Source organism: Scedosporium apiospermum (assembly GCF_000732125.1).
Source record: "Scedosporium apiospermum strain IHEM 14462 chromosome Unknown SEQ_SAPIO_0122, whole genome shotgun sequence".
NCBI classification, from domain to species: Eukaryota; Fungi; Ascomycota; class Sordariomycetes; order Microascales; family Microascaceae; genus Scedosporium; species Scedosporium apiospermum.
The window spans coordinates 17,384-45,301 of NW_015971823.1; the positions used below are offsets into that span (position 1 = coordinate 17,384).

Genomic DNA, 27,918 nt, shown 5'->3' on the forward strand with positions numbered 1-27,918 from the left:
AAGAAGTTCCGAACCGAGCACTAGCGAGCTAGCGCGACACTAGTTGTTGGGGCCCCGGACTCCTGCAATTGTGAGTTCTTTAGTTGAGCTACCTGTGTCCTTTTCTTTACCACGCTTTACATCTTCGGGTTCGGCTGGTTAGAATTATCGGGTTCAGATATGCTAATATCTTCCACTGCCCAACTTCCGAGAGCACCACTCCGAGCTGTCTGCAGTTGATTTCGGTTCAAACGCCCTCGCCGGTTCCCTTAGGTAAGATTTAAACGATCCAACAGCCTTGATGACTACGTCTTTAAGAACCCGCAGTTTGCCTTTCAAATTCAACAAAGTTATCCAGCATCAGCAATCTTTCATTTTTCAATTATTAGCATTGTACTGAAGCTTAATCATCAACACTTCAACGCAATCATGACCGTCCCATCAAAGACAGATCACGTGGATGTTCTCATCGTCGGAGCCGGCCCGGCCGGATTGATGATGGCCGCGTGGATGGCCACGTGCGGAATCAAAACTCGAATCGTCGATAAGAGAGGCACAAAGGTTCGTGCTTTACCGCATCGAGACCGATTCCTACTTATATATTAATAATGTTATTTTAGATCTTCAACGGCCAAGCTGATGGTCTCCAATGCCGTACGCTTGAGATCCTTGACTCTTTTGGCATCGCGGAACGAGCATGGAAGGAAGCCAACCATATGCTCGAGATCTGCTTCTGGAACCCAGACGAGACGGGCGCTATTCGGCGAAGCGGTCGCATCCCTGACACCATTCCTGGGGTCAGTCGCTTCCAGCAAGTCGTCCTTCACCAAGGCCGTATTGAGCGGTTCTTCTTGGATTATATCGAATCTAAGAGCCCCATCCGAGTCGAGCGCGGTGTGCTACCCACCAAGCTCGAGTTTGACGAGTCCTTGGCCGAGGACTCTGATGCCTATCCCATTACCGTGAACCTGCGACATCTCAGTGAGGAGGAGGCGACTCCGAAGCAAGCCTCGACCGCCGCCAACGGTTCGTGCGTTCAGGATGGTCTTTTCCGCAGCAACCTGGCTGCAGACGACACGGCCGAGCTTCTCAGGACTTCAGAGCTGAATGCAAAGGCCAACACCGAGGAAGTAGTCAAGGCAAAATATGTGCTAGGTGCTGATGGCGCCCACTCTTGGGTCAGGAAGGAGCTTGGATTCTCCCTCGTTGGCGACAGCACAGACTACATCTGGGGTGTCCTCGATATTGTTCCAATCACCGACTTCCCCGACATTCGCAGCAGATGCGCCATCCACTCCGCCAACTCCGGCAGTGTCATGGTGATTCCCCGCGAAAACAAACTAGTCCGACTCTACATTCAAATGACGACCACGGAGAAGATTGGCGATGGCGGCTCGAGGGCCGACCGCTCTAAGATCACCCCTGAAACGATTCTAGCATCCGCTCAGAAGATTCTTGCTCCATATAAGCTATCTTACCGAAAGCTGGACTGGTGGACGGCTTATCAAATTGGCCAAAGAGTCGGCACCAACTTCTCGGCTAAGGAGCGTATCTTCCTGGCGGGTGATGCTGTTCACACTCACAGGTGAGACTTGAAACTCCCCAGTTCTCCCTCTCTCTCTCTATCTCTCTCTGTTTTAGTCGCCGTTCATCGATACTGACATTCGAAATAGCCCCAAAGCTGGTCAGGGAATGAACATCAGTATGCAGGACGGTAAGTCGTAAACCATTCTACCGATGCGTGGAATGTTCACTAACTTAATATGAACCTAGCCTACAACCTTGGATGGAAGGTTTCCAGTGTCATTAAGGGTCTCTCCAACCGCTCGATCCTCAAGTCTTATGAGCGGGAAAGGAGCGGTATCGCACATGCACTCATTCAATTTGACCACAAGTTCTCACGGCTTTTCTCTGGAAGGCCTGCGAAGGATGTTATGGATGAGGAGGGCATCAGCCTCGAGGAGTTCAAGGACGCCTTTGAAAAGGGCAACCTATTCGCCAGCGGTACTGGTAAGTTTTTCCCCAAAAGCGGCTGAAACCGCAAGCACCCTATTCTGACAAGGTCTCGGTAGCTGTCGACTACGAGGCGAGCAAAATCGTTGCCAAGTCTCCTGAGGCTACCAACGGCGCCAACGGTGTTAGTGCCCCTGCCAGCCTTGAGGGATCTAAGACCACACCCGCCGTCACTAGCACTCAATCCCTAGCCTCGAACGTCAAGGTCGGTATGAGGATACCAAGCACAAAGATCCTGAACCAGTCCGATGCTCGCCCCTGGCATCTCCAAGAGCGCCTGCCTAGCAACGGCACCTGGAGGATCCTCCTGTTTGTTGGCGACGTCAGCATTTCGGAGCAAAAGCAAAAGATGGAGACGTTGTGCAAGTCTCTGTCGGGATCCAATTCCTTCCTCAAGCGCTTCACACCATCGGGCGCCAGGTACGATTCCGTGTTCGAGGTCCTTACTGTACATGCTGCCAAGCGAACCGACGTATCGGTCCTTGATTTCCCTGAAGTACTACGGCCTTATGACGAACTTGACGGCTGGGACTACAACACGATTTTCGTTGATGGCGAGTCGTATCACGAGGGTCACGGCCAGATTTATGAGACATTTGGCATCGATCCTAAGGTGGGATGCGCCATTGTTCTGCGCCCTGACCAATACGTGTCTTATGTTGGTCCTCTGGAGGATTACGAGACGGTCGACAAGTTCTTCTCAGACTTTATGATTCCTCAAAATTAATTTCATCGGATGACGGAATGGGCCCTGTAATGCTAGCAGTCATAGTACGGAGGAACACATTGATTGGAATTGAAATTTGAGTTTTAAGTTTTATTATTCTGCCTTCGCCCAATATTTTAATGCCTCACCGTGAACGAATGGGCTTTTCTCTCATCGCTTAATTATGCAAACGCTTGAGATCACTTCAAAAGGCCAGCAAGACCACGACGAGAGGACCTCCATCCCCAATTAGCCATCGCCGTGCTTCGACTACGTTTCACGTTTGATTATACCAAATTAGGTCGCAGAAGCAATGTAGATGTAGGCTTCTACGCAGCATCCAGAATCAGATGATGTCTCATCTCGTAACGCTTTTAGACACCTCTCCTCTTAAGCAGCGTTATTGGCATTTACTGTCACGACTAGGCGTCCTTGTGAGTGAAGGACTAGCATACATTCTATTATCAAGTGTCACGGAAAATCCGCCATACATTCTAACAATGTTCAATAGGTTAAGCAGGTTAAGGAGCAATGACTGACGTCTTCAGGGACTACAGTGCCCATTTCTCATCTCTTTTCAGATCTGGGGAATCCGGGGAAATCCGGGGCAAAAAGGGGAAGGGGGTTTTGGGAAGACCGCGCAACTGCCCTCCACCTCCATGCTGCTTCTTTGCGTCCCACATCCCACATCCCACATCCGGGGCAAGGGAACAAAAAGGCCATCGGCGAGCCTGGTTTGTAACATCTTAGTCAATATTCGTTGGACTAACGTGCATTTCCCCGCAAAATAGTGGATCATGGGCTCGCTAAGTCAAACTCTGTGGGGTTGATGGATGCCGATGATGACGCCGCACACTGCAAGTAGGTATAGTCCTTTCGGGTGTGGGGTTCCGTGCTGCTACATCGGAACCCTGGTCCCACTGCATGGTGGTCATGCTATCTAAGTTTGAGCCCACTGGTCAAGAATTCAGTGCGCGGGGTTGTCGGGAACCTATTCTCGGGCATTCGCGGTTCTAGAGATGTGCAACGCTACCTCAGCTTCCGATCGCGAAGCCACACATCCGAAACCGCCGGGGCGGATCCGACAAACAATTTCCGACCCGACTTGAATAAGACAACCCCGGATTTGCCTCTTGAAGATAGTTTCTAACCACCCAAATCCAGGAGATTTGCATCTATCGAACGATTCCGGGCGATAATCAGTCGACGCAGTTACGGGGAACTCCACATCAAAGTGTGTATTAAGACGAGACGAAGTCGTGTCCTCGAGCATTCAGTAAAACCACAACATCATTCACCATTCATTGTCCTACAGCAGACAAACCCTTTCACTTCCAAACAGCTTCAACTCTTCCCGCAGCTTCATTCTCAACTTCTCAAGATGGCTTCACAACAGACTACCAATGGCCAAAGCACCATCAGCCTTGGCCAGGAGTTCACTCAGATGGTCATCGACGCTACCGGCCCAAAGACAAACCCACGATTGCGAGAGGTCATGTCCTGCTTCATTCAGCACATCCACGATTTCGCCCGTGAGATCAACCTCACTGCGGATGAGTGGATGATGGCCGTCCAGATGATCAACCGTTGTGGCCAAATGAGCGACGAGAAGAGGAATGAGGGCCAGCTCCTTTGCGACGTTATCGGATTGGAATCGTGAGTGTGCCTGCTGCTTGCCCAGACTCAAACGTAAGCCTACATGCCGCAGTAAATGTTAACAGATATGGGCCAGTCTTGTGGATGACATCACCTATACCACCGCAGTAAACAGCGGCCAATCGGTGACGTCGTCGGCCATCTTGGGTCCGTTCTACCGACATGACCACCCTATTAGGCCAAACGGAACCACCATCTCATTTGATACCCCGGCTGATGCTGAGCCGGTCTTTATGTTTGGACGTGTTCTGAGTGCGGATGGGAAGCCTCTTGCGAACGCGAGCGTCGAGGCGTGGCAGGCGTCGACAAATGGTATGTCCACAAGCACGAAGAAAAAACGAGCATTCCCTCAACTTACTTACAATGATGTGCAGGCCTTTATGAGCAGCAGGATCCTAACCAGCAAGACCTCAACCTCCGTGGAAAGTTCATTACCGATGCGGAAGGAAAATATTCTTTCTATTGCATTCGACCTACTCCTTACCCTGTAAGTCCTAGACACCGGGTTTTCCTACGCTCTCAGACTAACAACAGACCAGATTCCGAACGACGGCCCCTCTGGACAGCTTCTTGAGATGCTGGATCGCCATAACTGGAGGCCCGCCCACATCCATCTTGTTGTAAGTTTGATCCTGATATCCTTTTCCAATCTCACATCATCCGGCCCTCTCTGACTTCGAATAATAGGTCCAAGCGGAGGGCTACAAGCCGGTCACCACCCAAATCTTCGACAAGGACTCCAAGTATCTCGACGATGACTCCGTGTTTGCAGTCAAGAACAATCTGAGAGTGGAGTTCGTCCCAAGGAAGGGAGATCCCCAGGCTGCGCTTGAGCTGGAGTACAATATTGGGTTGGCTCCTCTCGACAAGTAGGCTCCATAGTGCGTTGCACGTGTCTTGAGTATGAATGGAATGATCAGTATTTTCTATATCCACGATGTTAAATTGGTGTGACAATCTCATATGCCGTAAGACCACGGAGCTCATTGGAAGTCAAGACTGCTATATTTCATGTTAGACGTACTTTCGATGAATAAGATGGTGCCATCTTGTGAAGTGAGGTTGAATTTGAATGTAGTTATGAACACAACCGCGGTGGTGCGAGTCCTACTACATCCATTAAACCAATTCATAATCACCTTGCGGAGTGTGGCTTTTTTCCGTAATATGTGCAAGTTAAAAGATGCGATGCGGAGTTGTTAATTTTAAGATACCCTATCAACTACTTAGTAGCCGAGCAAGTTGCCGCGGAACAAGATTTTAGAGATGCGCAAAGACCAGTATACCCAGACAAAGAAACGAAGGAAAACGAAGGCTTGGGCTAATGTGCAAGTGGTCATTGGTTAAAACGCAAGATCTATATCTCGGCTCGCTTTCTTCTACTCGTCTATTCTTGAATACGTCTAAGCTCCGTTCGTCACACCATTCTTCAGCGAATCTTTATCATAACTAAAATCCCATGTCGGCTTGTCTGTCCCGTTGGGCCGGCTGGCCCTGGAGAAACCAAGCTTGACGCCATCGATCTGAACGACAGGACTAACAACTGCAACGTTCGCCTTGTAGGCATCCGAATACCATTCCTCACCAACCTTGTGCATGTTGAAGAGATCCGGGAAGATTTTTCTCATTTGTCGCAGAGCCGTCCCGGAAATTTGGTCGACACTGTGGCTATGCCGGAGGAGCAGGAGCTCCTTCCCCGCGGTTTCCCGCAGCGTGGACTGCACCGCCTCGGGATACTGACCAACCTTGAAAAGAAGGAGATCATAATGCATGAGGGAAGCCTTTCCATGCCAGGACCCGCCGCGGGTTGCTCGATGATATAGACCAGTTAACGCGGCAATCGCACCCATGCAACCCGTGCCATAGTCTGAGATTGGGAATGGAGGTACGACCGGCTCGTTTAGCCCCATGAATCGGCCCTGTTCCCAAGCGACACCAGTGACCTACACAAAAGCTTATCATCAGTACTCTGGCCTTCGTACCAAGGAGAAACTAAAACATAGAAAAGAAGGGGAAGAATAAGGCAGGATGGAATAAAAAAGAAAACATACACAGTCGGCGATCTGTTGCCATCCGGGTCTCTGAGCCCACTCGCCCTCATAACCAAAGCAATTCTCATTTACGTAGACAAACCCCTTTCCACGTTTTTGAGCCCTTTCGGCGAAGGATTCCGGGCTGTACCCCAGTTTCGCAAGAGCGCCAGGACGATACCCGTCAAGTATAACATCGGCGTCCTCAATTAATGCCTCAAAGATTTCTCTCCCAGCAGGCGATTTCAGGTCCAGCTCCGCAGCATGCTTTCCCATGTTTCCATCGACCTGGAAAAATGGCACGTCGCTCAGGTTGGGGCTTGTAATCTTCAGAACATCGGCGCCATACTCGGCAAGAATTCTTCCCATGACGGGGCCAGCGATAATTCGGCAAAGCTCCAAAACTTTAATGCCCGCTAGTGGGCGGCGGTTGTCGCCCAACTTAGGCATCGCAAAGGGGGGCGTTGTAGCTTCGATATTATCAACACTCCAAGGCGGAAGATTTATATTTGTTTTACCCTTAGTCGCAGGTTAGCTCGGATTGTCTGGAAATGGAAGGGAAGAGAAAGGGGGCCTAGTTAGATTGAAAGTACATGTTGGGTGCGGAGAAATTCCTCATGTTTTAAAGCCGGAATACCAGCCTGGCGGTTTTGGAGGTTCAATTCTTCAAGCTCTTCGATTGTATGTAGCTTCACCTTGGACTCAATCGTGTCGACAATGGCATTGTGGTCCACTAGATCCGGCCTAAATGGTTCGAGTCCAAGCATCTGCAACGTTGTCGAGGCCTCAAGCGATCCGTGAATATGGTAATACTCCCCTGGGCGCTTCGTCTCGTATAAGTTTGCCGACATGCGTCGATATGGGTTTGATTGGGCTTGCAGGAGATCGGTGTCTATGAATCATGTAAGATGCCCACTTCCGATGCCTTCCGTCCGAAGAGGATCAATTGTCACTTAGTGACCGAAATAAATACCTTTCAATAGAGTCTTGACTTGAGGATCAAGCTTTCCGAGTCCGCCGACCGTGGCCAAGTAGGCCTGGAAGAGGAAGGCTGTTGTTTTCTCCAGGTTCACAGTCACGTGTCGTGTCTCTTCAGATGGCTTTCTTAGGTCTGCAAGCGCTGCACCAAGGCTGCCCTCGATGGCCTTCAGGGCCGCCGTAACTTCCATTTCTTTGAAGGGAATTGGGAAGTAAGGGTAATTGCGGGCCGCGGTGAAGGTGACATTTTTGCGGATGTGCTCGGCGTCGAGGGGTAGAGAGACGTGAGAGAGAACAAAGTCTAAGATGCGTCTTGTCTCGTCCAAAGACGAGTAGGTAGTGTTCGACATTTGAGCAAGCTTGGAAGAATACGAAAGGGAGGGCCTTGCAGAGATATCGCTAGAAAGTAATGGTGCTTCACGCTGTCATCCTAATTCAACTCGCAACGATATCGAAACATATATCGTGGACGAAGACGATCAATTAACCAACTATAAATTTATTCTTGCAATGAGGTAATCAGCCAGTTCGACAAAGTGGCACTCCGCGTGCATCCGACAAACACCCGAAATACACTGGAAGAACGAAAGCCGAGTCTTCTCCAGTATACGACAAACAAGAAAAAAACCCCAGCTAGTTTGTCACGATTGCCTATTACTAGGTTGTTCATGTATCATCTTAGTGTCGTATGTCTGTCGGAATGTGGTACAGGACCAGTTCCGGTCGAGGGGGTCGGATATGCAAGGGTCGGATCTGCGAGGTCGGATCGGATGTGGTGTCCGATACCCGAAAGCCGCCACAACACGTTATGTCCCACCTTTCTTGCATCGAATTTTAGGTTACTTTTTGATATGCTTCTCCGGCATATCTCCGGACTGGCTATTATCAATCATTGAAAGTGGTAGTAGAAGTTGAGTGCGACTTGAGTGCGACTCATTAATCTAGTCCTGAAACTAACTACAGATACGCAGGTATAGTGACCTTAATTGAATTACGCATGACGACTGTCGAATCCGATAGTCCCTCAGAAAGGAATGTTCTTGGAATTATTAATATGGCTTAGCTTGAATTGAGTAGTGACAATATAATGTCTATTCTCTACGTCGCAGAAAACAGCTGGCCATGGCGACAGGAGTGACGCTGGCTCACCACCTACTCTCTTACTTATCTTTGGTTTGGGAAAGTCTAACTTTTTCTACGCCATTGCATCCCCAACACTAATTCAATTGAGTTCCTCTTTCTCTTGTATATGTTTTGACAGTTATGGTGAGACGTGGCTAGGCTAGAAATCCAAGGCCTTCGAAAAATATCTGACTGACATTTAACGCTGGGTAGGACGTTATCGATCTAAGTACTGAGGGTATGAATGCTCTATAAGCGGTGTTAAAAATGATGCCGCCAATCACTCGATGCCCTTGGAGTAAAATGGAACTGGGCCGTGGCCGTTGACCATTCGATGGGGTACCGTGTGGTTGGCGAAATAGCGACCAAGACAGAAGCCTGCCGGGGCTATCCTGCTTGGCGCCATTCGGCCTAGTCAAGCACTAATTGATGTTTTCACAAAGCTGATTCACGTAGTAGCCGCCAGTAAGTATATAATCGCCAGAGCTAGCGGCGTAGATATGCCTATCAGAACTCATCGACTCGCCTTGAGTACGATGGAAGCAGATGTAATCCCCGCGGGTACTACAGAGTTAAAGACAACGACAGTTATCTGAGAGCCCCTCCTCTCCCAGGAATCCAATAGGTATCTTGGACTCTGCTGTGCAATAACCACCGCCGAGGTTCCAAACTACCCTTCCACATATCGCCCCGTCTTATTGGTGGCTGGAGCAGAGGACAAGACGGCGCCTCTGTTCCCTGCGATGGACATTATTAACGGGTACAAAGTTGTGTCGAAAATGGTCGAGATTGGTATTTAAACCCGAAAAAAAAAATCGACATCTGCTAACCATGGTCTCGAAACTTACATATGGCTGGGATTTCCCCACCAGTGGAAAGAAGACACGGGGTTCTCGACTTAAAGGTGTTGGACATTGGTCCTGCATTGGAGCTGGTGGCGGAGTGGGCTTTCAAGGCATTGTTAAGTACATTAGAGGAAGCAAAGAACCCCGAGATCAGATTTCATAACATCGAACCAAAAGTCGCTCAAACGTCGTCGAACTTAATCCCCAGGTGAGAACAGCTAAGATTCCGTTGAACGCTATATAACTAATAAACATTTAACGCCCAGCTGTGAGCATCAAGCCCGTCCGCCAATGGTTCCTCGCCAGACATCTGGAGGGGACGTGCCTTGCGTTTGACACGATTATAAGACAGGAAGAGGTGTTTCAATGACACTTCCAAAAACGAGATGTACAATTCGGGTATCGTCGGTCGCTTTAACCCCACCGGAGCAGTCATTCCGCCCTTCCACCTTCAACATAACAGAGATTGTACGTCGTACCCTCTGTTCGCTTAAGCTCTGGAAACACAGGCTGGCAGGCAAGAACGTTCAACTTGATTCGGTCGAATTCCCCGTGGTCTATCACCCCGCACTTCATACTTAGATTATTAGTGTAGTGCAGATGATACCTGATATAACCTAGCTCGTCTTGACCGACCATTTAGAGGGTTAGCGATTAGGTAAGAGGATACGTAGAACGACTTTAAGAGGCAGTTCAAGTGTTGCACTAATAAACATAGTGAAGATAACATATTCTCCATTTACCCGATTACTGATCGCCTATCATCTGACCCGCCCTTTCCTTGACTCCAGAGTCCTCGGGATATATCTTGAACCCCTCTTACACCCCTCCCGTCTGGTTTTCTAAACTTGTACGAATCCCTACCACTTCCTAAGACTTGCTAGGATCCCAGGCAATTCTCTCCTCTATTTCGTATCACTTCTATTTTCTACACTTACGCCTTACTACAATGACCCTCTCTGGGAGTTGTATGTGCGGGGGGATCAAGTACAAGAGCAGTAGTAAGTCCGGCTATGATCGACAGGGATGTGATAATGTTTCGCCTGCCGCCAAGAAAAACATTCATTTGATGCTTGATCCCTACTTCCCCAAGGATTAGTCCGGTCAGTGAGTGATGGCTAACTCCTTCGAATTCAGGAGAGCCGGTTGTTACAGCACTCTGTCACTGTACAGATTGCCAGAAGGTTTGTTCTTTTTAGACGACGAACGAGTTTTGGCATAAGTACTGACTTTCCTTAGTGGACCGGCTCTGCATTCACATCGAACGCAGTTGTTCCGGAAGACTCATTTGAGGTTGTTGACGGTAAGAATTTCTGGACCTTCGATTTCCTATTCTCTCAAAGATGTAGTGGTAAGAGCCTTGCGTTCTAACGTCGGATGACAGGGAAGCCAAGCCATTATGATGTGACTGGGGCGTCCGGGAAGAACAATCGACATTTCTTCTGCTCCACATGCGGCTCCAGCCTGTATACGAAACTGGACATTATGCCAGGAACCGTCGTTATTAAAGCCGGTGGATTAGACAACGGACAGGCGGCACTTGGGAACAAAATCGCCGTCGAGTTCTATTGTAGAGATCGTGTTGGTTATCTAGGTGGTCTTGAAGGAGCAAAACAAGAGCCTCAGTTTGGCTAGAGTAGGCCGATATCGACAAGTTCGGGCGATATTGCCCGATCGACGAATACATGGGGTATGGGAATTTCGGCAAGAGCTCTCAAGGATAGCCTTCGATCTACTTTCACAAGTCCACATGGGTATAGCACAGGCAGAAACGCGTAAAACTACAGAAAAACAGAAGATCAAGTATACTCGCTTTGAGAACTTTCGATGTCCGTATATAGTAGGGGAGGAATGTATTTAGTTAGCTCCCGGAGGGGATTGACAAGTCCTTAAGAACCAAGTTTCTCGTGAGATGGATCAGTACAGCCCTGACCGAAATATCACCTACAAGGTAAAGAAACAGGTGAGTAGCCAATGGCCAGAGCTGGAACTCACAGACATCGTATTCTCGTTGATCAATAGGAAACATGTTTGAGCACACAAGGGAATTGAAAAGGGGTAGCGGGGTAGAAACTCAAATCATACTAATATATAGACAAAGGTGCATAGCAGACACGCTTGTCCGTTGTGCACTTCCAGAAAGTTATTAATTTCACTTCTTGGGATGTTTGAGGTCGCAGGCTCAGAACGTGAGGCGAAAAGCATCCCAGCCCCTATCTTCTAGGCTAACGCACAGGCCGGAATTTTTTGCGTGGGATGAGATCGGGCGGTTCTTGGTGTGATCGGTGGGACAAAACCCCTCCGAGTCAATATGACTCAAGTGGCCCCTGCAGGTACGGACGTGCAAAACCCCGTCTGAAGATAATCCCAATATCAAGGAGAAGCTTACAATGCGCATTAGCGGCGCCTCGAGCCCCCCGAACAAGTCGATCAACCGACCGTCTAAGAATTGCTGTCCCAGCGTCGACATGAGCATCATCGGATGTTGTAACTCTGATTCCATCTGGCAGCATCCTACACACAGAGCTCAGCCCCTCGCTAGCTGGGTACGCCAAGATGATATTGTGCAAGACCTGTGGATCCTGTAAAAAAATATAGACGTGGAAGAAGATTCACGATGGCCTCTCGATCCCCCTCCAAGCACCAGGTAGCTCCTCCTCGGTCTCGCTACCATCAATATATGGCGGCCTCATATACACGGCCTCTCTGTCATCCATCCTCAATAAGTCATATCAGTGCACATACGAGGCGACTCGCATATACGTCCAGCTTACATCCTCCCCGTCATGCTCAGTCGCACCATAGGTACACCGTATACGGTCTCTCTGCGAGGTCCAGCGGCCCCCACTGTCGACAAAGCAGCTTGACGACAAGGAAGGCTAGGCCGGGATGGCCTAGAGATTCAAGGCATAAGTCGTCCATGAACAGGCAGTATTCATACCGTGGAGTATCGGTTGTCTGGGTCCACTCCAGATCGTCAATAGTAGCTTTTGAATCCGGTGCGAGCCTCAATGCCAGACTTTTAGGAACCCAGTTTTAGAAGTGATCTCGGACTTCGTGAGACGTCGCCCCACTATGTAATAATAAGGGGGGTTAGTGTACACCTTCCTGTCTATCCATTGAGAACCGCGGTAGAACGTACTATAAATCACATGAAGAAATATTAGCGAACGACGTGGTATGGGTTATGCTTATCACCTTCTCCTGCTGCCTGCCTAAAGCGCCTTCTCATCAATAACATGCAAGTCATGATACGGAAACGAGTCTTCCTGATGGTATAATTTGAGGCTACCCTTAATCTTGTCACGGATACAACGTAGCATGCGATTCCAGGCACCCTCGTCTGTTCCAGTACAGCAGTAGATCTAATTATTATTCACTACATTCAGCCTTTGTCTTGTCATGACTCGTAGGTAAAGTAGAGGGAGCTTTACCCACAGCAAAGCCCTAGACGCTATCTCGGAATTCGGGGTTAGTTATCCGAATCCTGATGGAATCGAATGATGGGCAGTCCACGCCGTAAAGTCCCTTTGATGGTAGGTTGTAGTTGTAAATCTCCGGTGTTGTGCACGGATTGCCATGGCTATGAGAGAGCTCCTGAATCGCAGCTGCCTTCGATTCAACGCGTTACTCATGACAGTCCAGGCAATGATGGGCCTTGTGCGACGCTGGGTTGCAGCGAGAACACGACCAGTCATTCATGTACCCAAAGCAATTGCAGACGTAGATTATGTTGATGTGAAATGGGAAAGGGAGGAAGGCGGCATATCTGTCCGCAAAATGTAATCCAAATCTCAAAATGTTGGTACGTGCACCAATCCCCTAGATGTCACGTCTTTGTCGTATCCCGTAATATTACCTGGTCTTGACCTTCAGCTTAAGAAAAGTACATTACGAAGAACGATTAAACGGCAACTGAGAAGATGACAGCGCAAAGTACGAAAAGCAAGAACATACTAGTAGCCGACCGAAGGGAATATACGCAAATACACATATTTATGTGTCGAAGACATGGTGGAATATGGCTGTCACAATGCAAGCTGTGAGATGTCAATATGTATAGTTACTGATCCAGTGATCCTTAACACTGATCGAATCGTTTCTATTAAGTAATATTTTAGAATTTCGGGATATCATCGACAAAGACATCAATTCAATCATTTCTGGAATCAGTTTGTCTCCGAAGGCAATATCAGCCATCTCCACGAACTCAAATTCCTCAGAGCTCGTATCGGAACTCCCGATTCTCCAAATCGGTGAGATCGAAAAACTCGTGGTTCGCTTCGACCTTGTAACTGTCTCCTTGCTCTGCCCTCTCCTGGTCTCTCTGTTGATTTCGGCGAACGAACACCCAACGCATCACCAGAAGGTCAACCGTGATGAGGAAGTAAATGATGCAAATGGAAATCTTCGCGGGAAGATATCTGGGAGCGTCCCGGGCCTGGAAAGTATGGGGAGAGATGATGTTACCGATGGTGTAGGCGATGGTACCAATACACGCCACAGTGACCTTTTTCGTCGAACCAGCCACGTTTGAGCTCTGAAGACCGAGGATTGTTGTCCAGCCTATTGGAATACCTCCGCTGGTATAGTAACCGATGAGAGCTGGCACCTTTTCCGTTGTCGCCATCAGGATAGCTCCGACAATGGCTGGTAAATGGCCCAAAATGCAGAAGTACAGTCGTTGCCGAGTCTTCATCGCACCATATGTCAATCCGACGAGCGCAACAATCTCCCAAGCTCCAAGAGGTGTGACCAACAACAGGGACTCGTGGCTGGAGTAGCCCATTCCCTTGACCAAGATGTTGCCGAAGCTTGTCGCGATCGAGTTTGGAATATTGGCGGCAAAGATCCAGAAGGCATAGAGCCAAGTCGTGACGTCTGCCAACGCCTCGCGAACGTGGTTCCATTTGAAGGCTTGTGAGCCAATTCCCTGCTCATTATGTCGAATTCTTTCCAAGTGAAGACCTTTCTCTTCTCTACTCAAAAAGCCGGCCACCGCTGGAGAGTCCGGCATGATGAACCAGAACAAGATTCCGACACCCGCGGTTAGGAGGCCGAGGAAAAGGAATATGACCTGCCATCCTTGGAGCGCAGCGTTCGGGTCGCTTCCAACATGTTTTGCCACGCCGTAGGCGAAGTATCCGCCAAACATTTGGGCTGCGCCGCAGACCGAGAACCAGATGCCCACACGGAAGGCCTGCTCTTCCTTTGTGTACCACTGCGAGGTGAACAGGACCCATGCAGGCACAATCGCAGCCTCAAGCACCCCGAGAAAGAATCGACAAGCGAGAAGGCCAGGGTAATTCTTACAGGCAGCCATACACGCCAGCGTTGCGCCCCAGAGGGTGACATTGACAGAGACGTACTTTGCAAGAGGAAACAGCTGGATAAGGCGAATGGTTGGGAATTCAAATGCCAACTGGCCGAAGAAGAAGATGGAGGCTACCCAGTTGAATTCGTTGCCTTTCAACCCCGTCGACTGAATGATACCGGTTACACTGGCATATGAAATGGCGGTTTTGTCGATGTACTGCAGAAAGTACACAATGCATATGAGTGGCATGATGTGCGCGTCGATGCGTCGAATCAGTTTTCGGTTCCGTTCTGGGTCCAACGGCGTCGTTAGGGCCCCAGTCTCGTTCAGGAAGTCGAGAGCCGCATCGGCATCAGCTATTGGACTGAGTTTGACTGGGGCTGGTGCTTTCACCGGGCCAGAGTCGGACGAAATGGACCCCGCCTTCTCTTTCGCATCTGGAGATGCGATCGCGATCTCCTCGTGTTTCTCGACAATTTCTGCCATGATGCTCTCAACGTAGGCTGCAGAGAAATAAAAGACTGACTGCACTCTTGCCCTTATGCAACATAAACTCGCATCCATAGATTGGCTCCTCGCATCTTTTATACACGGCGAGCAGTTCAAGCACGCAGCAGCTCAAGGTCCAAAATGTTACCTAACATGGTGGTTAGGATCCACGATAAATCCTTCGAGCTTCCTTATTAGGAAGCGAATATCCACAGTGAAGGGAATTTTGGAATCGAAAGTCGGTCGTTTTTGCGAGCACGCCATTGACGCGAAAAGTGACATACTAGCATGAGTCGCGACGGATACGAAAGGGATGTGGGCCTCGGATATGCCGGCACACGAACTGTCAAAATAGATAGGACGGAGTTAGCCATAGAAAATTAATAAAGGCCGAATTCTATAGAGGAATCCCTCTGAGGTTTTAAAGCCTGTCCTTCCACGATCCAGTTACAATCTCCCCGCAAGGCTTTCCTCCAAACTCGCTAATTTCTAGGCCGTTGCCTCGGGTCCTCTGGCTACAATGTCGCTAAACTGTACCCAATACCTGTTAGTAGCATCGGCTTCAGTCGGGTAACCTACTCTGCCGGCTCAGCAGGCAGGAAGCTATGCCATGTCTCCCAGCAGCAAGAACGCCGAAGAATAGCTTCTCTATTCGGACGTTTACGAGATGGTCGAGGCATCAGGGAAGAACTCTGAAGTAACATTGCATATAGTACTTAAATATTCCTGAACTGCGATGAGGACAGGAGCGACCGCGGCGATGGAAATGCGCACGCTAAAATCCTGGCGCTTCGTGTTATTATTACCGGTAAATAGGAGGGCGTTATGATTGTCTGTTGTTTAAATTATGATTGTCTGTTGTTTAAGCGAAAACCGAGGAGATGGACTTCTGCAACAGCATTTTTAAATTATTTACTAGAACTACCGCTTATTTTATAAAGTACTTGACCTCTATGGACAGGGGATAGTTAATTAATATAAAGATAGTCCTTCTTTAGCGATGCTTTAATGAGCTTAATGAACGCTCTCTCTCTAATAGCGCTTGTGGCAGGTTACAGTAATTAGTAACTACAAGAAGAGAAATAACTCGCTCGTAAAATCAACTAACGAACTAAGTTTGGTTTCCCCGGGAGGATGTCTTAGCAATGAAAGACTGTCCAGTATCGAATTCGTCCAGTCGGGAGCAAGGTGTGAAATTTTAATTCTTACTTCAAGCTCCTGGCTTCTAGTGCACTTACGCTTCTTCTTAGTTACAATGGAAAGAGTTAATTCACGCGAGATGGCCGGCCGCGGGACAATCGACTCTAATCCTAACCAGACATTCGCTCGCATTCTAGAAATCGTGCGTGCTCATGATGGGACTTTACGGGTAGCATCGTGTTACCAGGAGCGCCATGGACCGAATCGTTACGAAGATATGACGAAAATCTCACAGGCTGAGAGAGAATCTATTTACATTAAATTCTAGGTACAATTTTCGTTTTTAAATTGCACTTTTTTCCGTTGAGAAATGGATGAGTCATTGTAGGCGATGCTAGTAGTAATGAATGCATCCTGTGATGCCAAAGCTGGGGGGGAAACTTGGGTAGGTACTCTAATATACCAAGGTGAATCAACACTAACAACTTGGGCACCATGAGCAAGGAAGACCACGCATTCTGCAAATAAGGGTCATGTATCTTTAGGTGCTCGCCTACCAGCATTTTTATCGTGGCGCGCTGTGATGTCACTGCTATTCTTTATATACCACAATCACCACAGCTGAGTGACTCGCTGATGGTGCATGAAGACTGCGTAGGCGTCCCAAACAACTCCACCATGCGGTAACGCGGAGACGAGGTGTGAAAGTGGGTGATGCCCTTGGCGTATGCGTCAAAGTTGTCACGATACTCAGGTTCGTCCGCAAGTGCAGCCAGCACACGATCGCGGACGCAAATGCCCTCGTCAGCCACAGTGCGAAGCGCTACAACTACGTCGACTCCATCCTTGTGAGCGCGCATGTCAATGTAGTTGCCCTTCTCTCCAGCCAGATGCTCCTTGTAGAAGGAGATGACGTCGTTGACCATGTTGGTAAAGACGATCACGTCGGGAATGGTCTGGACAAACTTCTCGAATCCACCTGTGGGCAGCTGAGGGTCCGAGACGCGTGCAAGTGCCAGCAGGGCGTACATGGGCGACAGCCCCGTCTTGAAGCGCAGCCAATCGGGGAAATTGGGAGCCTCTCGATGTACCTCGGCATGCTTGGTCAACAACTCGATCCCAATGCCATTGACGAAGTCATAGCAGGCGATTACAATCATGTTGGCGACGAGCGGATCAAAGTGCTTCCACAGTTTTGGAGTCAGCTCACGGGCATACCAGTCGAGTACTGCATCGCCGGTTGGCTGTCCTGTAGCAACGTTGAGCTGCAGCTGACGCAGCACTTCGGGCTTCCCTTCAAGGATATCTTCAGCATGGAAAAAGAAGATTGTGAGCTGCGCTACTATAACTTGGTACTCGAGCGGGTGCGAACAGGTGAAGTCGGCTGCTACATAACAAGCAAAGGTGAACTGATTCTTGGCGTTGATTAGGTCTAAGTGGACCCCGAGGGTTGATGACTCCAGTTCCGACACGACGGCAGCGCGAAGCTTCTCAATAGGGGTCAATGTGAGGGCATCAGAGTCGATTGTGCGGCCCCCGGTGACGCCGCTAACAAAGTGCGAGAGAGTCTCCCGAATAGAAGTGATGGACTCCTATTTTCCTGGTCAGGACAAGCATCCTTTAAACTTAGGTAGTAGTATATGAAGTTGTTAGGGGAGTAGCATATACCTCAGAAACCTCAACCATGTTGACTGTTGACTAATAGTTCGGCGTATTAGGGTTTAAGAAGTGCTGGACTCGGTTGAAGATATAAGAATCCTACGTCTTGAGTTTTGCAGACACATGTTGGGAGGAACGTAGCTTTTAAAATTCGTTGACGATGTCTTTCCCCTGTTACCTAAGCCATTAAGCTCGTGTGTGCGAAACCCCCGTTTTACCTCGCGTGAAGGATCTAGCAGCAATGCTTCCAGATCCGCGGACGTAGTGTGCAGCTTAGCAGAGGGGCTAGATGAACGGAAAAGGCGGAGAGCGAGGACTGCTCCGCTCTGTCGTCTCGTGGGCCTGTGAAGGCCCAAACGCGTTTTAACAATGTTACGACTGTAAACGGCGCAGGAATCCGCGCTCCTCTTACCCCATTGCTGGCTAATTGGATCACAGACGAGACCCGAAAACACAGCGGATAACTAGTATCGCGCGAAATTATAAGGAATGCCAAGGTGGGTGCATGTTAATGCTAGTGTACATTGGCTAATTAACTTTTGTCATTCTTATGACCTGTACTTTTAACCTGTAGTTACGACCAGTCGTTATGACCTGTAGGCACAGTGAACATTATGAATAATTAATAAACTAGATCATGTAAACTTAATAATCCGAATGGTCTGATTCTGTTACGACTCTATTAATAGAGACCCCATGTCGATTCCGAAGACACTCTCCCCTCCATTCTCAAATAGTCGGCTTGGAATGGTTAAGAATAACATCAATGACCTTGTGGTCATCATAAGTAGCAACAGTACGCTCACACAAGGCAGCAACGCGCTCCTTACTCTGCAGGCCGTCAGGGCAGATGAGCCAGATGACGTTGGTCATGAAGGACCGACGGTACTCAATCATGACCTCCGGGTCGTTGTGACGGTCGAACTTGGGTCCGCCAAGCCGGTGAAGCGTCTCAAGGTAGTGGTCCAGAATCTCCATCTCGTGGGCACGGCGGTCCTCGACACTCAACATGGCCGTCATGTGGTAGACGACGTCGTGGAAGCACGACCCAAAGTGGAAGGCAGACCAATCCAGGAAGCCAATGCGACCGTCAGCTGTAAAGTAAATGTTGCCAATGTGGGTGTCGCCGTGCAGCAAAGTGCGGAACCTAGGGTTGCGCTCGGAGTAGTAGCGGTCCAGGGCCTCGTTGCATCGCGTACCGTCCATGAGGTATTCAGGCAGCTGGGGTCGCCCGGGGGTCCGCACCACCTCATCCCAAGGGGTGCACATGAACTTCATGGCTGGGTCGTAGTTATTCCAGATCCCTGCAGTCGTGTTGGATATCCACTATTATACGAACGGGGCAGAAAAAGAGAGAAAAGAAGAAAAAAAAAAAAAAAAAAGGGGAAGACGGGGGTTCTTACAAAAAAAGGGGAAGACGGGGGTTCTTACAAGGATGATCCTCCTGGCTCTGGCCCCAGTACTTCGCATGCAGACCCGCAAGCTGCTCCACGCCGTTCATGACCTTCTCGACCGGGTAGGAAGCGACCTCGGCGGGAAAGGTGCAACCCTCGCTGTTGAGGTCGTTCATGATGGCGATGCCCTGCGTCTCGGTCGTGCCGCTCCACCAGCCCTTGGGGAAAACCATGTGATCCAAGGTGGGAGCAATCTTTGTGAAAAACGCGGCCTCGCGCTGTGCCAGACTGACGGTCCAAGGCTGGGCCTCTATCATCTTGGGGTCGAAGACGCCCTTGACGCAGACGTGTGTGGGCCTCTCGTCGCTGCTCTCATCCTCGTACGTGATGGTGTAGAACAGCTTACTCGCCGTGCCCCAGATATTTCGCGTGTTCTCGACCGATTTGACCTTGTGGCCAAGCTTGGATCCGAACCACTCAGGCGTCAGATCGGAGGGAAGGGCTGGAAGCTGCTCACTTGCTGATCGCGACATGTTTTCTTTCTTTTGGCTGTGGCTGCTTTGGCAGTGTTTCTTGTTTTTGTCTGCAAAGTAGATGGGGTCAAGATCGTGGCTGGGCAATTGTCGGTGATATTTAAGAACCAGCCCCAAACTGTTTTCTCCTTGTCCGCGTCTCTCGTTTATTCGATGACAGATACGCTCTAGTTGGGACTAACAGCAGCTCACTAGCCCCGGAAGTGTTACCCAAATGCTGATCGCGAGAGAGACCAGCACTCGATCCTTGACGTAACGGTTCATCAGTCACAAAGAGCGGATTCAGGAGTCGGTCCGGATACGAGAAAGTGACCAACCCGCCCAAGCCATGCAGACATTTACAGGTGGAATGTAACAATGTAACATTGCAATCCTTGCTTGCCCCGCCCGGCTCGTTCGGGACGCTCCCGCCAGAGGCAGCAACCCTGAGTCGTACGACAGTAGTGCCAATTTTTCCCGCCGACGGGGCGCAGAATTAGCTATACACAAAGTTGATAACTCTTGGTCAAGACACTACCCCGGTAAGGGATGAAAAGGAGGCGTCCGGGGCTCACCTTAACTGCCGATAAAAACGTCATTGGCGAGTCGGCTGGGAGAATTTTCGGTATGAACGAGTCCGAACTGTCCCGAGAAAATGCAGATAGAGATCAGAGTAGAAGTTACTGTATTCGTCTTGCTATTACAATGCTATTACTACCTCGGCTCCGATACGAGGCTTCTTGAACGAATGTTGGGTGGTCCTACGCGATGCATTACCCCTTTGGTGGGAAGAATTTCATATAGACAAAATGCCCACCCCCCTTTGCTGGAAGATTTCTCTGAGTCCTCGAAGTGGATGTTAAAATGTCAACGGGAAAATCCAGGATACATCGCAAGTCGGAATTGTGGTACCTTCTGTAAGCATGGCCAAAGATCTGACAACGACCGTGTATGAGCCCATCCAACCGCAGGGCCTCGCGCTCTCTCTGTTGGCCGTGACCATCGCCTTCACCATCTTATCCACTATCGTGGTGGTCCTCCGGTTCTACGTCCGCCTGTCACTGCATGCCTTCGCCGTTGAGGATTGGTTAATGCTTGCGGGATATGTAAGTTTTGGAGAGCTGTTTCGACGAATGTGAAATGTGAACGGCTACCTGACCCCTCTCCCTAGGTCGTTAACATTGGACACAACGCCGCCGTCATTGTCCTCGCGTATAGCGGGATCGGGTCCCACGATGAAATTATCACGGTCGGCATGCAGTACAAGATGGGGCTGTGGACAATCATCTGGCAGTTCTTGTACGTGCTCGATGGCGCGCTGATCAAATCGAGTATCATCTGGACGCTGCTTCGGCTTGCCAAGAACTTGAAGAAGATATACACGAGGATCCTGTGGGCGCTCTTTGCGTTGACTTGGGCTGTCTGGCAGATATCCTGGCCTGTGGCCATATTCCAGTGCAAACCCGTGTCCGCTGCATGGGGTAAGCCGGGAGACTGCGCATCCGGTCAGACGGTCATTCTCAACGTGTCGTACTTCGTCTCGGCCGCCAACATCTTTACCGATATCAGCACCACCCTAGTGCCCATCTTTTTGCTCCGTCATCTCCAGATGCCCAAGAAGGTAAAGCTCTTGACCATGGGCATCCTATCGCTTGGTGTGGCTGCGTCTGTTGCGACCACCATCCGCATCACCTACACGTGGGCGTATACCGCGCCTTCGGAGAGATTTTGTACGTTCTGTCACCTCTTAGGAATAGGGAAGAGTCAAGGGAAGAGACAAAGCTGACATTTGACACTTGGCTCTACAGACACTATTGGATACGTCGTCTTGCTCACCGTCCTCGAATGCGACCTGGGTATCATAGCCGGCTCCATGCCCATGCTGCGTCGTCTCCTTCGTGGAATCCTTCCCTCATATAACGCGAGCAACAAAACGCCTGGCCGGTCCCGCGATGTTAATCTGGTAACCATTGGCGGCACCGGTGGCAACGGGCGGCGCACCCACATGAAGCTGTCCAACGCCGGCAATAACAGAAACGACGGCGACCAGGACCACCATTTCCAGGACAAGGAAAGCAATGGCGACGGCGAGTCAACGCGTCACATCATTCACATCACACGCGAGGTTGAGCAGGACAGTGCTTCGGCTCAGGGTATACCTATTAATCAGTTCCATACCAGCGTCTCAGGTATATCACGATGTAACCACGGCCAAGGATACGAGGAGGCAGTATAAGAAAGTAAAATAATAAGTTATTAGATAATTTAATATATAGTATATCGAGGTATTATGCGCTCTCGCTTGTACCTAACAAAGAGATATAACTACTATAGTTAGGTAACTAATAATGGCATTATTGAGGTACCGTAGTAAAATAGCTGGACGGTGCTTTTATTTTGCCCTGTCCCTCGGTAGAAAGCGGTAGAAATCTTGGAAAATTAGGCCGGATATTTCGACCGGGTTTTTATAAGGCCAGTCCAAAGGTATAAATAGCTTTATACTCCCGCATTCCGCTTGAGTTGTTTTTAATCAGTCTCGTCTAAAGGGATGCTTCAGAAATATAGTAGATTTCCACTTAGAGCCATGTCGTACGACTGTTTCTGCGCCATCTGTGGCGGTCCCAACATCATGGTGCACATTTCGACCATGCCGCGCTCAGAGTATTTCCAGCGGCGACTCGAGAGGACCATGGCCGAGCGCAAAGCCCAGAATATTCCAGATCATGAGCATATGTATTTGGTTGAGGTCGAGAACCCACCTTCTCCTGTCCCGCGCGATGGCGAAGGACACGAGGAGGAGAACACCTACGACCGCGATATTGTGACCGAGGAGGATATTGCATGGACCAAAACCTTTTACGCGCTCGCGATCCGCACGCACCCGGATGAAGCGCATCAGCCCAAGCGGTAAGATAAATGGAAACCAGAGCTGAAACAGTTAGACGGAGACTGACTCGTACGTTATTTGTGTGGAAGGACAGGCCATTTATTGCAGGCCCGGGTAAGTATTCCGACCAAGGAGATGTTCACATGGACGATCCATGGGGAGCGTTCACTTGCTACAACGAGAACCATGACGGGCCCATCTGCTTCCCATTTCACCTGGACTGCTTCCAACTTCTAGAGAGATGTATCACGGGGAGCTCGCCGGCGTCTCCAGCTTTACAGAAGCGGACCTTGTTCGATGTAATGCGAGGTCTCATAAACGAAGAGATGTACCCCTCCGCTCTCAATATCGACTACGGCCAGCCAATGCCGCCAATTGACCAGTATTGGATATGCCGTCCTGGCGAGGAACTCTTCGTCGCACAACCGACCGCAACTCTTAAGTCTATGGATTATTTGAGAAGTGTGATCTCAGGAAAAGCCTTCAAGCTTAAGGATTCAACGCCTTCGTCTACGCCTTTACCAGGAGATGGAGATAACCCCCTCTGCCGCCTGCCCTACGACATTATCCACCGAATAGTATACTTCCTACCAACAAAAGACGTTGTAAACTTCACAATGGCGTCTTCGTACGCGAGGGGATTGCTTTTAGCCAACCGCACACTATGGTGGAGCCGTATGGCGGATGACATGCCGTGGTTCTACGAGCTGCCGGGGATTGTAAAGGAAGTGGAGGAGACCAGGGGTGAAAAAGTGGATCTCCGGCGAGTCTGGGTCTGGACACAGGAGGTGTCACGCCCTGTGCAGTTTATACGCGGCCCGTTTATGGGACTGGCTAACCGTCGTCGTATTTGGACACCGTGTTCGGTCTTGGCTGATCTATATCGCGCAAAAGTGCCTGACGACTGGGATGGAGTGTCAGAACAGTCGGAGGAGCCGGATGAAACAGATTGGGAAGATGAAGAGGATGAGGAAGAGGATGGGGATGAAGACGGGAACATCCCTGATAGCGGTGAGGGTGAACAAGAATCTCTTGATGGCGAGCGACAAAATAATAGACATGAAGCACTAGCAACTTCCTAAGGAGGCTATCGTCGTCCAATTCTAGTACATAGCTATAATTTTAGAAAATCAGTATCTCCTATAATTAAGGCTAAAATAGTTAAGCGAATCTAACTGTAGCCCAAGCACTAATAAAACGCGGTGTAAATAAAGCAATCAAATAAGATTCTTTATCTAAAGAACTCGTTACCCCAACTACTAACCTCTATTATTTGGAGGGTTATACTTTTTCTTATAGTCGTATAGTAGGGGTTTGTTTTAATACCACGGGTCGAAATCAAAGAGAGCGAACCCCGGATCTTTAAGTACTCGATTTTAGTACTTGAGCCAGCACTAATTATCCCTAAGTCCATCCTCGGGTAGGAGAGGAGCTGCGTGCTACCAGGTTAAGAACCGAGACTCTCCCCTTCTATTAAAGACTATATCGGCTTTTATCTTCTAGAAGTTGTTTCTCTTATTAATAACCTATACCTGACCTACAGGTAATCCCACTCTGCGCACGACCTCGCGGGCACCCATGTCTTATATTACGGAGCTGAGGCATGCGCCTTTCTACTCATGACCGGCTCCTTGGCTCTGCGGCGATAGCAGATAGCGCACAAGTTGGCCGCGGGCGTCCACGCCGCCATCAGCAGTCTTCTCCACAAAGTACATTGGCGGGTACTCGTCAATGTCGCAGTCGTCATACTTGTCCTTCCAACCAAGATTTCCTCTCTTGTCCCAGGTCTCCACGGCAGGGGCCCTGACTTTTCGCTCCGCACTGGCTGTTAGAGCTTTGGGGGGGCATGTCAATACCTTCCACTTGTCGTTGTTCCTGATGACCGAGCTATAGTAGTAGCACCCGTGCGAGTGTTCGGCGCTGGAAGTCCTCGCCACATCGACCTTGGCCAGTGGTCCGTTGGCGTAAACGACGCTTGTGATTATATAGTTTCGTGTGTAGGTTTGATCGTTGACACACGTCAGAGACTGCACCGTATTCTTCGCTCCTTTGAATTCAAGCTCTTTATTAGCTGGGATATTGCAGGGCTTCCTTTTTCACACACGTCCACCGCCAGTCGTCCCTCCGGCCCTGGTCTCACCCCCATTATTCCCATTGTTAAGTACTCTAGGATACGAGGAGCGCGTCGCTCGCGTTGTTTGGGCAGCGCATATACTGTCTTATTTGACTCAGAAGCGCAACCACATTGAGCTGTTGCAGCCTGGTGCTGCCGAAGAAGAAGAAGAAGAAAAAAAAGAAGAAGAAAAAGAACAAGAAGAAGAAGAAGAAGGGCTGGAGTATCTGGACGCGGAAACCGAAAGAACCGTAATTCTACAAGGATCAAGAGATTCGATTCGCTCAAAATTTCTTGATTGCATAGCCCAGCTATTGTCGCCGTCCAAAGGCTGGGAGAGCGTTACGGCGACGGCGTTGCGCGAACACGAGGACTCTATCGAGATAGATGTCACGAGAAATGATTGCTTTGGCATAGCCAGAAGTTGCCGGCCTGACCAGCGTGTGTGCGATTCCGGAACGGCCAAGACGGATTATTGCAGAGAGTTGAAGAACTACCTCTTCACTCAACAAGGTGGGATATTTCGGCTATTCCCTAAAATGAATCAGTTCTGACGAAAGGTTACTACAGCGCCGTCGAGCGAGTTCGAGCGCCTCGCTATAACATATACGGGCAGAAGGGTTGACCATTGGGTGGAGCAACTCCGAGCCATCCTTACCTTGTTGGATCACCGGGACTGGAGCAACCACCGCTGGTATAAAGGTCTGCTGGCAACCGAAACTTGGACAAACCTCACCGAGCTCCTCTGCAGAGGGGATAGCGAAGTGACTACGTTTAGAGAACAGATTGTCCGACAAGCCTACGAATGCGTCGTATCCACAGAGGTCCGTAGACTACTGCACATGGCCTTCGAGTCCCGGATTGGATCGAAACTGTGGCGCGCTTTAAAGTTTGTTGCTAGACCTGTAGTAGACTGTCGAATGTTATGGTATCTAGCAAACCAATATCCGCAGTTCCGCAAAGCCCAAATTTTCCAGGTTCCTCCAAGGCCGAAAACAAGTATCAGCTTCGAGTACCAGATCGATGTCTCCAATGCGTGGGCTCAACTTATTTCTGCTACGCCACCTAACTCCGAAGTGAGGATGATCGCTGCGTTTGCGGAGCAATTTTGGCAAGACTGCGCGGAGCCTTTTAGCCTACATGCTGAGATCCAGCTCTTCATGCATTATGAGGACAACCCAGAACTTACCCCGACTTTTTCCTACTTCGGCTGCAGCAAGAAAGCTTGTTTGCTATGCGAAACCTTCCTCTAGGCCTTACCTAGCCCAATAACTACTCGAGGAAGACATGGAATTTGTTACCCAGCGTGGGGGGTCCCTCTGTCAAGGTCATTTGACGCGGAGACTGCACTCAAATCGCTGGAAAAGATGCTCGTCTCCCGAATCAAGACTCTCCTGGACTGTCCTATTGAAGCACGCAAGACATATTTCGCATCGCCTGTACCACAATCCACTCTTGTGTCAAGTTTCTCGGCGTTAACCACTCAGGACTCATTGCAAAGAGAAAAGAGTATCAAACTCGCTAAGGAAGTGGAGAATACACGGAGGAAAAGGCGTCTTATCCTGTGAGTTTTGTCTCTCGCGTTTTATAGTGGGCTTTATATGAAGACGCGAACTGACACCGAAACACGTAAAAGAGAAGGGGCTGCTGTGCCTCCACGACCGACCGACAGTTCTGGTTCGAATTTCGAAGCGCATGACGCGTGCGTAATGTGCAATAAAAGCCCCGCCAAACAATGCAAGCAGTGCTATAGCTCCTGGTACTGTTCACGAGAGTGTCAGAAGAGCGATTGGTCCAGCCACAAGCTTCTTTGCAAGGACTTCTCTATCCAGGTTTCTCGACCATCTCCAAACCACAAGCGCGCAATATTCTTCCCGGTGGACGATGTGAAGCCGAGAATGATTTGGCTGCCCTGCGAGCGCAAAGTAGAGGATGAAACCCGGTTGCCATACGAAATAATCCATCCACATCCTTACCTTGGGGCGGATAGACCACTAGTGGGAACCATGCATATTGAGCACAACCCCATACGTGGTCGAAACCTTGGCTCCGGCATGGTATATTGGGCACCGCGCAAAGAGGGTTACTCAATTGCCGTACTATCTCGGGATGCCTTTTTAGTGGATGGCTCTGCCACCAACAAGAGCATCTTGAAATGTGTACGTACATCTGGGACTCCACCACACCGATTGTGCGGCCCCATGATCGCGGTACGAGAAACACCGTCCGAATTCTATGAGGATATTACCTTGGCCGACTTTCGACACATAATCGACTACATGATGAGCTATGGAATGACAGAGACCCGGGAGAGTGCCAGCCACGCAGAGGATCACACACATGCGACAATCCGTGGTGTAAAAATCTGCTGCTATGGAGAAGAAAAGCTTCATGGCTCTGAACCGTACGTCTCAGTCAACGTATCAAGAGCCCATCCTACTCGGCTCTATTACAGCCAAGGGACAATCTCTCCTATCTCAAAGCTGCTTGGAATGCCCCTTAAGCTCTGGAAATACCCGGACATCGACACCTAGATCGACCCGCCGGGATGGGATGAGAATATGACTGCCGATAGTAACGAAAACGCTGCCTTTCTGATGGTGGAGACAGGTCTAAAGAAGCCCGGCTGGGGTTGGGCTCCGTTATATTGGAACATGGATCTCGGCAATGTGTTGGCTGTCCGAGAAGATGATAAAGACCTGACCGTTAGTAACGTGAGGATGATGTGTTACTTTGCTAGGCGGAAGCTACAGCCTATGTTTGAAGATGCACTAGGGGGTGGCTTTGTTCAGAGGACGAAGCAGGAAGTTCTAGATTTTATTACTTGGGACAATATGGTAAGATATGTGGATGAGATGAGGGAGGAGGGCGGCTAGTCAGATGCAGTCCACTAAGAAAGGTAGCAGTGAAATCAATTAACCGTAGTAATGCTTGGGATATCTCGTATATTCAAGCGGCAGCACTCTATCATGCAGTCGCGTTCTATTCGAAAATCTAGGTCCAAAACCTAGATAGACGGCTCCATTAGACTATTATCAACATGACTCGGGGACGTATATACTGCCTTGGCCTGCCAGG

The 27,918-nt window shown here is 49.5% G+C and overlaps 7 protein-coding genes and 1 pseudogene across 7 annotated transcripts; 4 read left to right on the forward strand and 4 right to left on the reverse strand.

The window, feature by feature from the left end:
• Positions 1-408: 408 nt before the first annotated feature.
• Positions 409-2,719, forward strand: SAPIO_CDS8718 (Phenol 2-monooxygenase; the record flags this gene model as incomplete). The annotated part of the gene is made up of 5 exons (XM_016790299.1): positions 409-540; positions 600-1,564; positions 1,653-1,693; positions 1,753-1,989; positions 2,052-2,719. The coding sequence occupies 5 exons, from the start codon at positions 409-411 to the stop codon at positions 2,717-2,719; spliced, it is 2,043 nt and encodes a 680-aa protein (XP_016640059.1).
• Positions 2,720-4,079: 1,360 nt separating this feature from the next.
• SAPIO_CDS8719 (uncharacterized protein) lies at positions 4,080-5,227 on the forward strand (the record flags this gene model as incomplete). Its single annotated transcript, XM_016790300.1, has 5 exons — positions 4,080-4,354; positions 4,431-4,666; positions 4,729-4,841; positions 4,894-4,974; positions 5,042-5,227. 5 exons carry the CDS (start codon positions 4,080-4,082, stop codon positions 5,225-5,227), a joined length of 891 nt encoding a protein of 296 aa, XP_016640060.1.
• A 530-nt stretch (positions 5,228-5,757) lies between these two features.
• Positions 5,758-7,712, reverse strand: SAPIO_CDS8720 (Caib baif family enzyme; the record flags this gene model as incomplete). The annotated part of the gene is made up of 4 exons (XM_016790301.1): positions 5,758-6,297; positions 6,406-6,903; positions 6,978-7,276; positions 7,358-7,712. 4 exons carry the CDS (start codon positions 7,710-7,712, stop codon positions 5,758-5,760), a joined length of 1,692 nt encoding a protein of 563 aa, XP_016640061.1.
• Positions 7,713-13,548: 5,836 nt separating this feature from the next.
• On the reverse strand, positions 13,549-15,132 carry SAPIO_CDS8721 (annotated as a pseudogene; the record flags this gene model as incomplete).
• A 1,742-nt stretch (positions 15,133-16,874) lies between these two features.
• SAPIO_CDS8722 (uncharacterized protein) lies at positions 16,875-17,961 on the reverse strand (the record flags this gene model as incomplete). The annotated part of the gene is made up of 2 exons (XM_016790302.1): positions 16,875-17,867; positions 17,944-17,961. 2 exons carry the CDS (start codon positions 17,959-17,961, stop codon positions 16,875-16,877), a joined length of 1,011 nt encoding a protein of 336 aa, XP_016640062.1.
• Positions 17,962-18,663: 702 nt separating this feature from the next.
• Positions 18,664-19,861, reverse strand: SAPIO_CDS8723 (uncharacterized protein; the record flags this gene model as incomplete). Its single annotated transcript, XM_016790303.1, has 2 exons — positions 18,664-19,238; positions 19,366-19,861. The coding sequence occupies 2 exons, from the start codon at positions 19,859-19,861 to the stop codon at positions 18,664-18,666; spliced, it is 1,071 nt and encodes a 356-aa protein (XP_016640063.1).
• Positions 19,862-20,763: 902 nt separating this feature from the next.
• Positions 20,764-22,076, forward strand: SAPIO_CDS8724 (uncharacterized protein; the record flags this gene model as incomplete). Its single annotated transcript, XM_016790304.1, has 3 exons — positions 20,764-20,946; positions 21,012-21,570; positions 21,649-22,076. 3 exons carry the CDS (start codon positions 20,764-20,766, stop codon positions 22,074-22,076), a joined length of 1,170 nt encoding a protein of 389 aa, XP_016640064.1.
• A 348-nt stretch (positions 22,077-22,424) lies between these two features.
• On the forward strand, positions 22,425-26,093 carry SAPIO_CDS8725 (uncharacterized protein; the record flags this gene model as incomplete). The annotated part of the gene is made up of 4 exons (XM_016790305.1): positions 22,425-22,747; positions 22,822-23,738; positions 24,898-25,353; positions 25,411-26,093. 4 exons carry the CDS (start codon positions 22,425-22,427, stop codon positions 26,091-26,093), a joined length of 2,379 nt encoding a protein of 792 aa, XP_016640065.1.
• Positions 26,094-27,918: the final 1,825 nt, after the last annotated feature.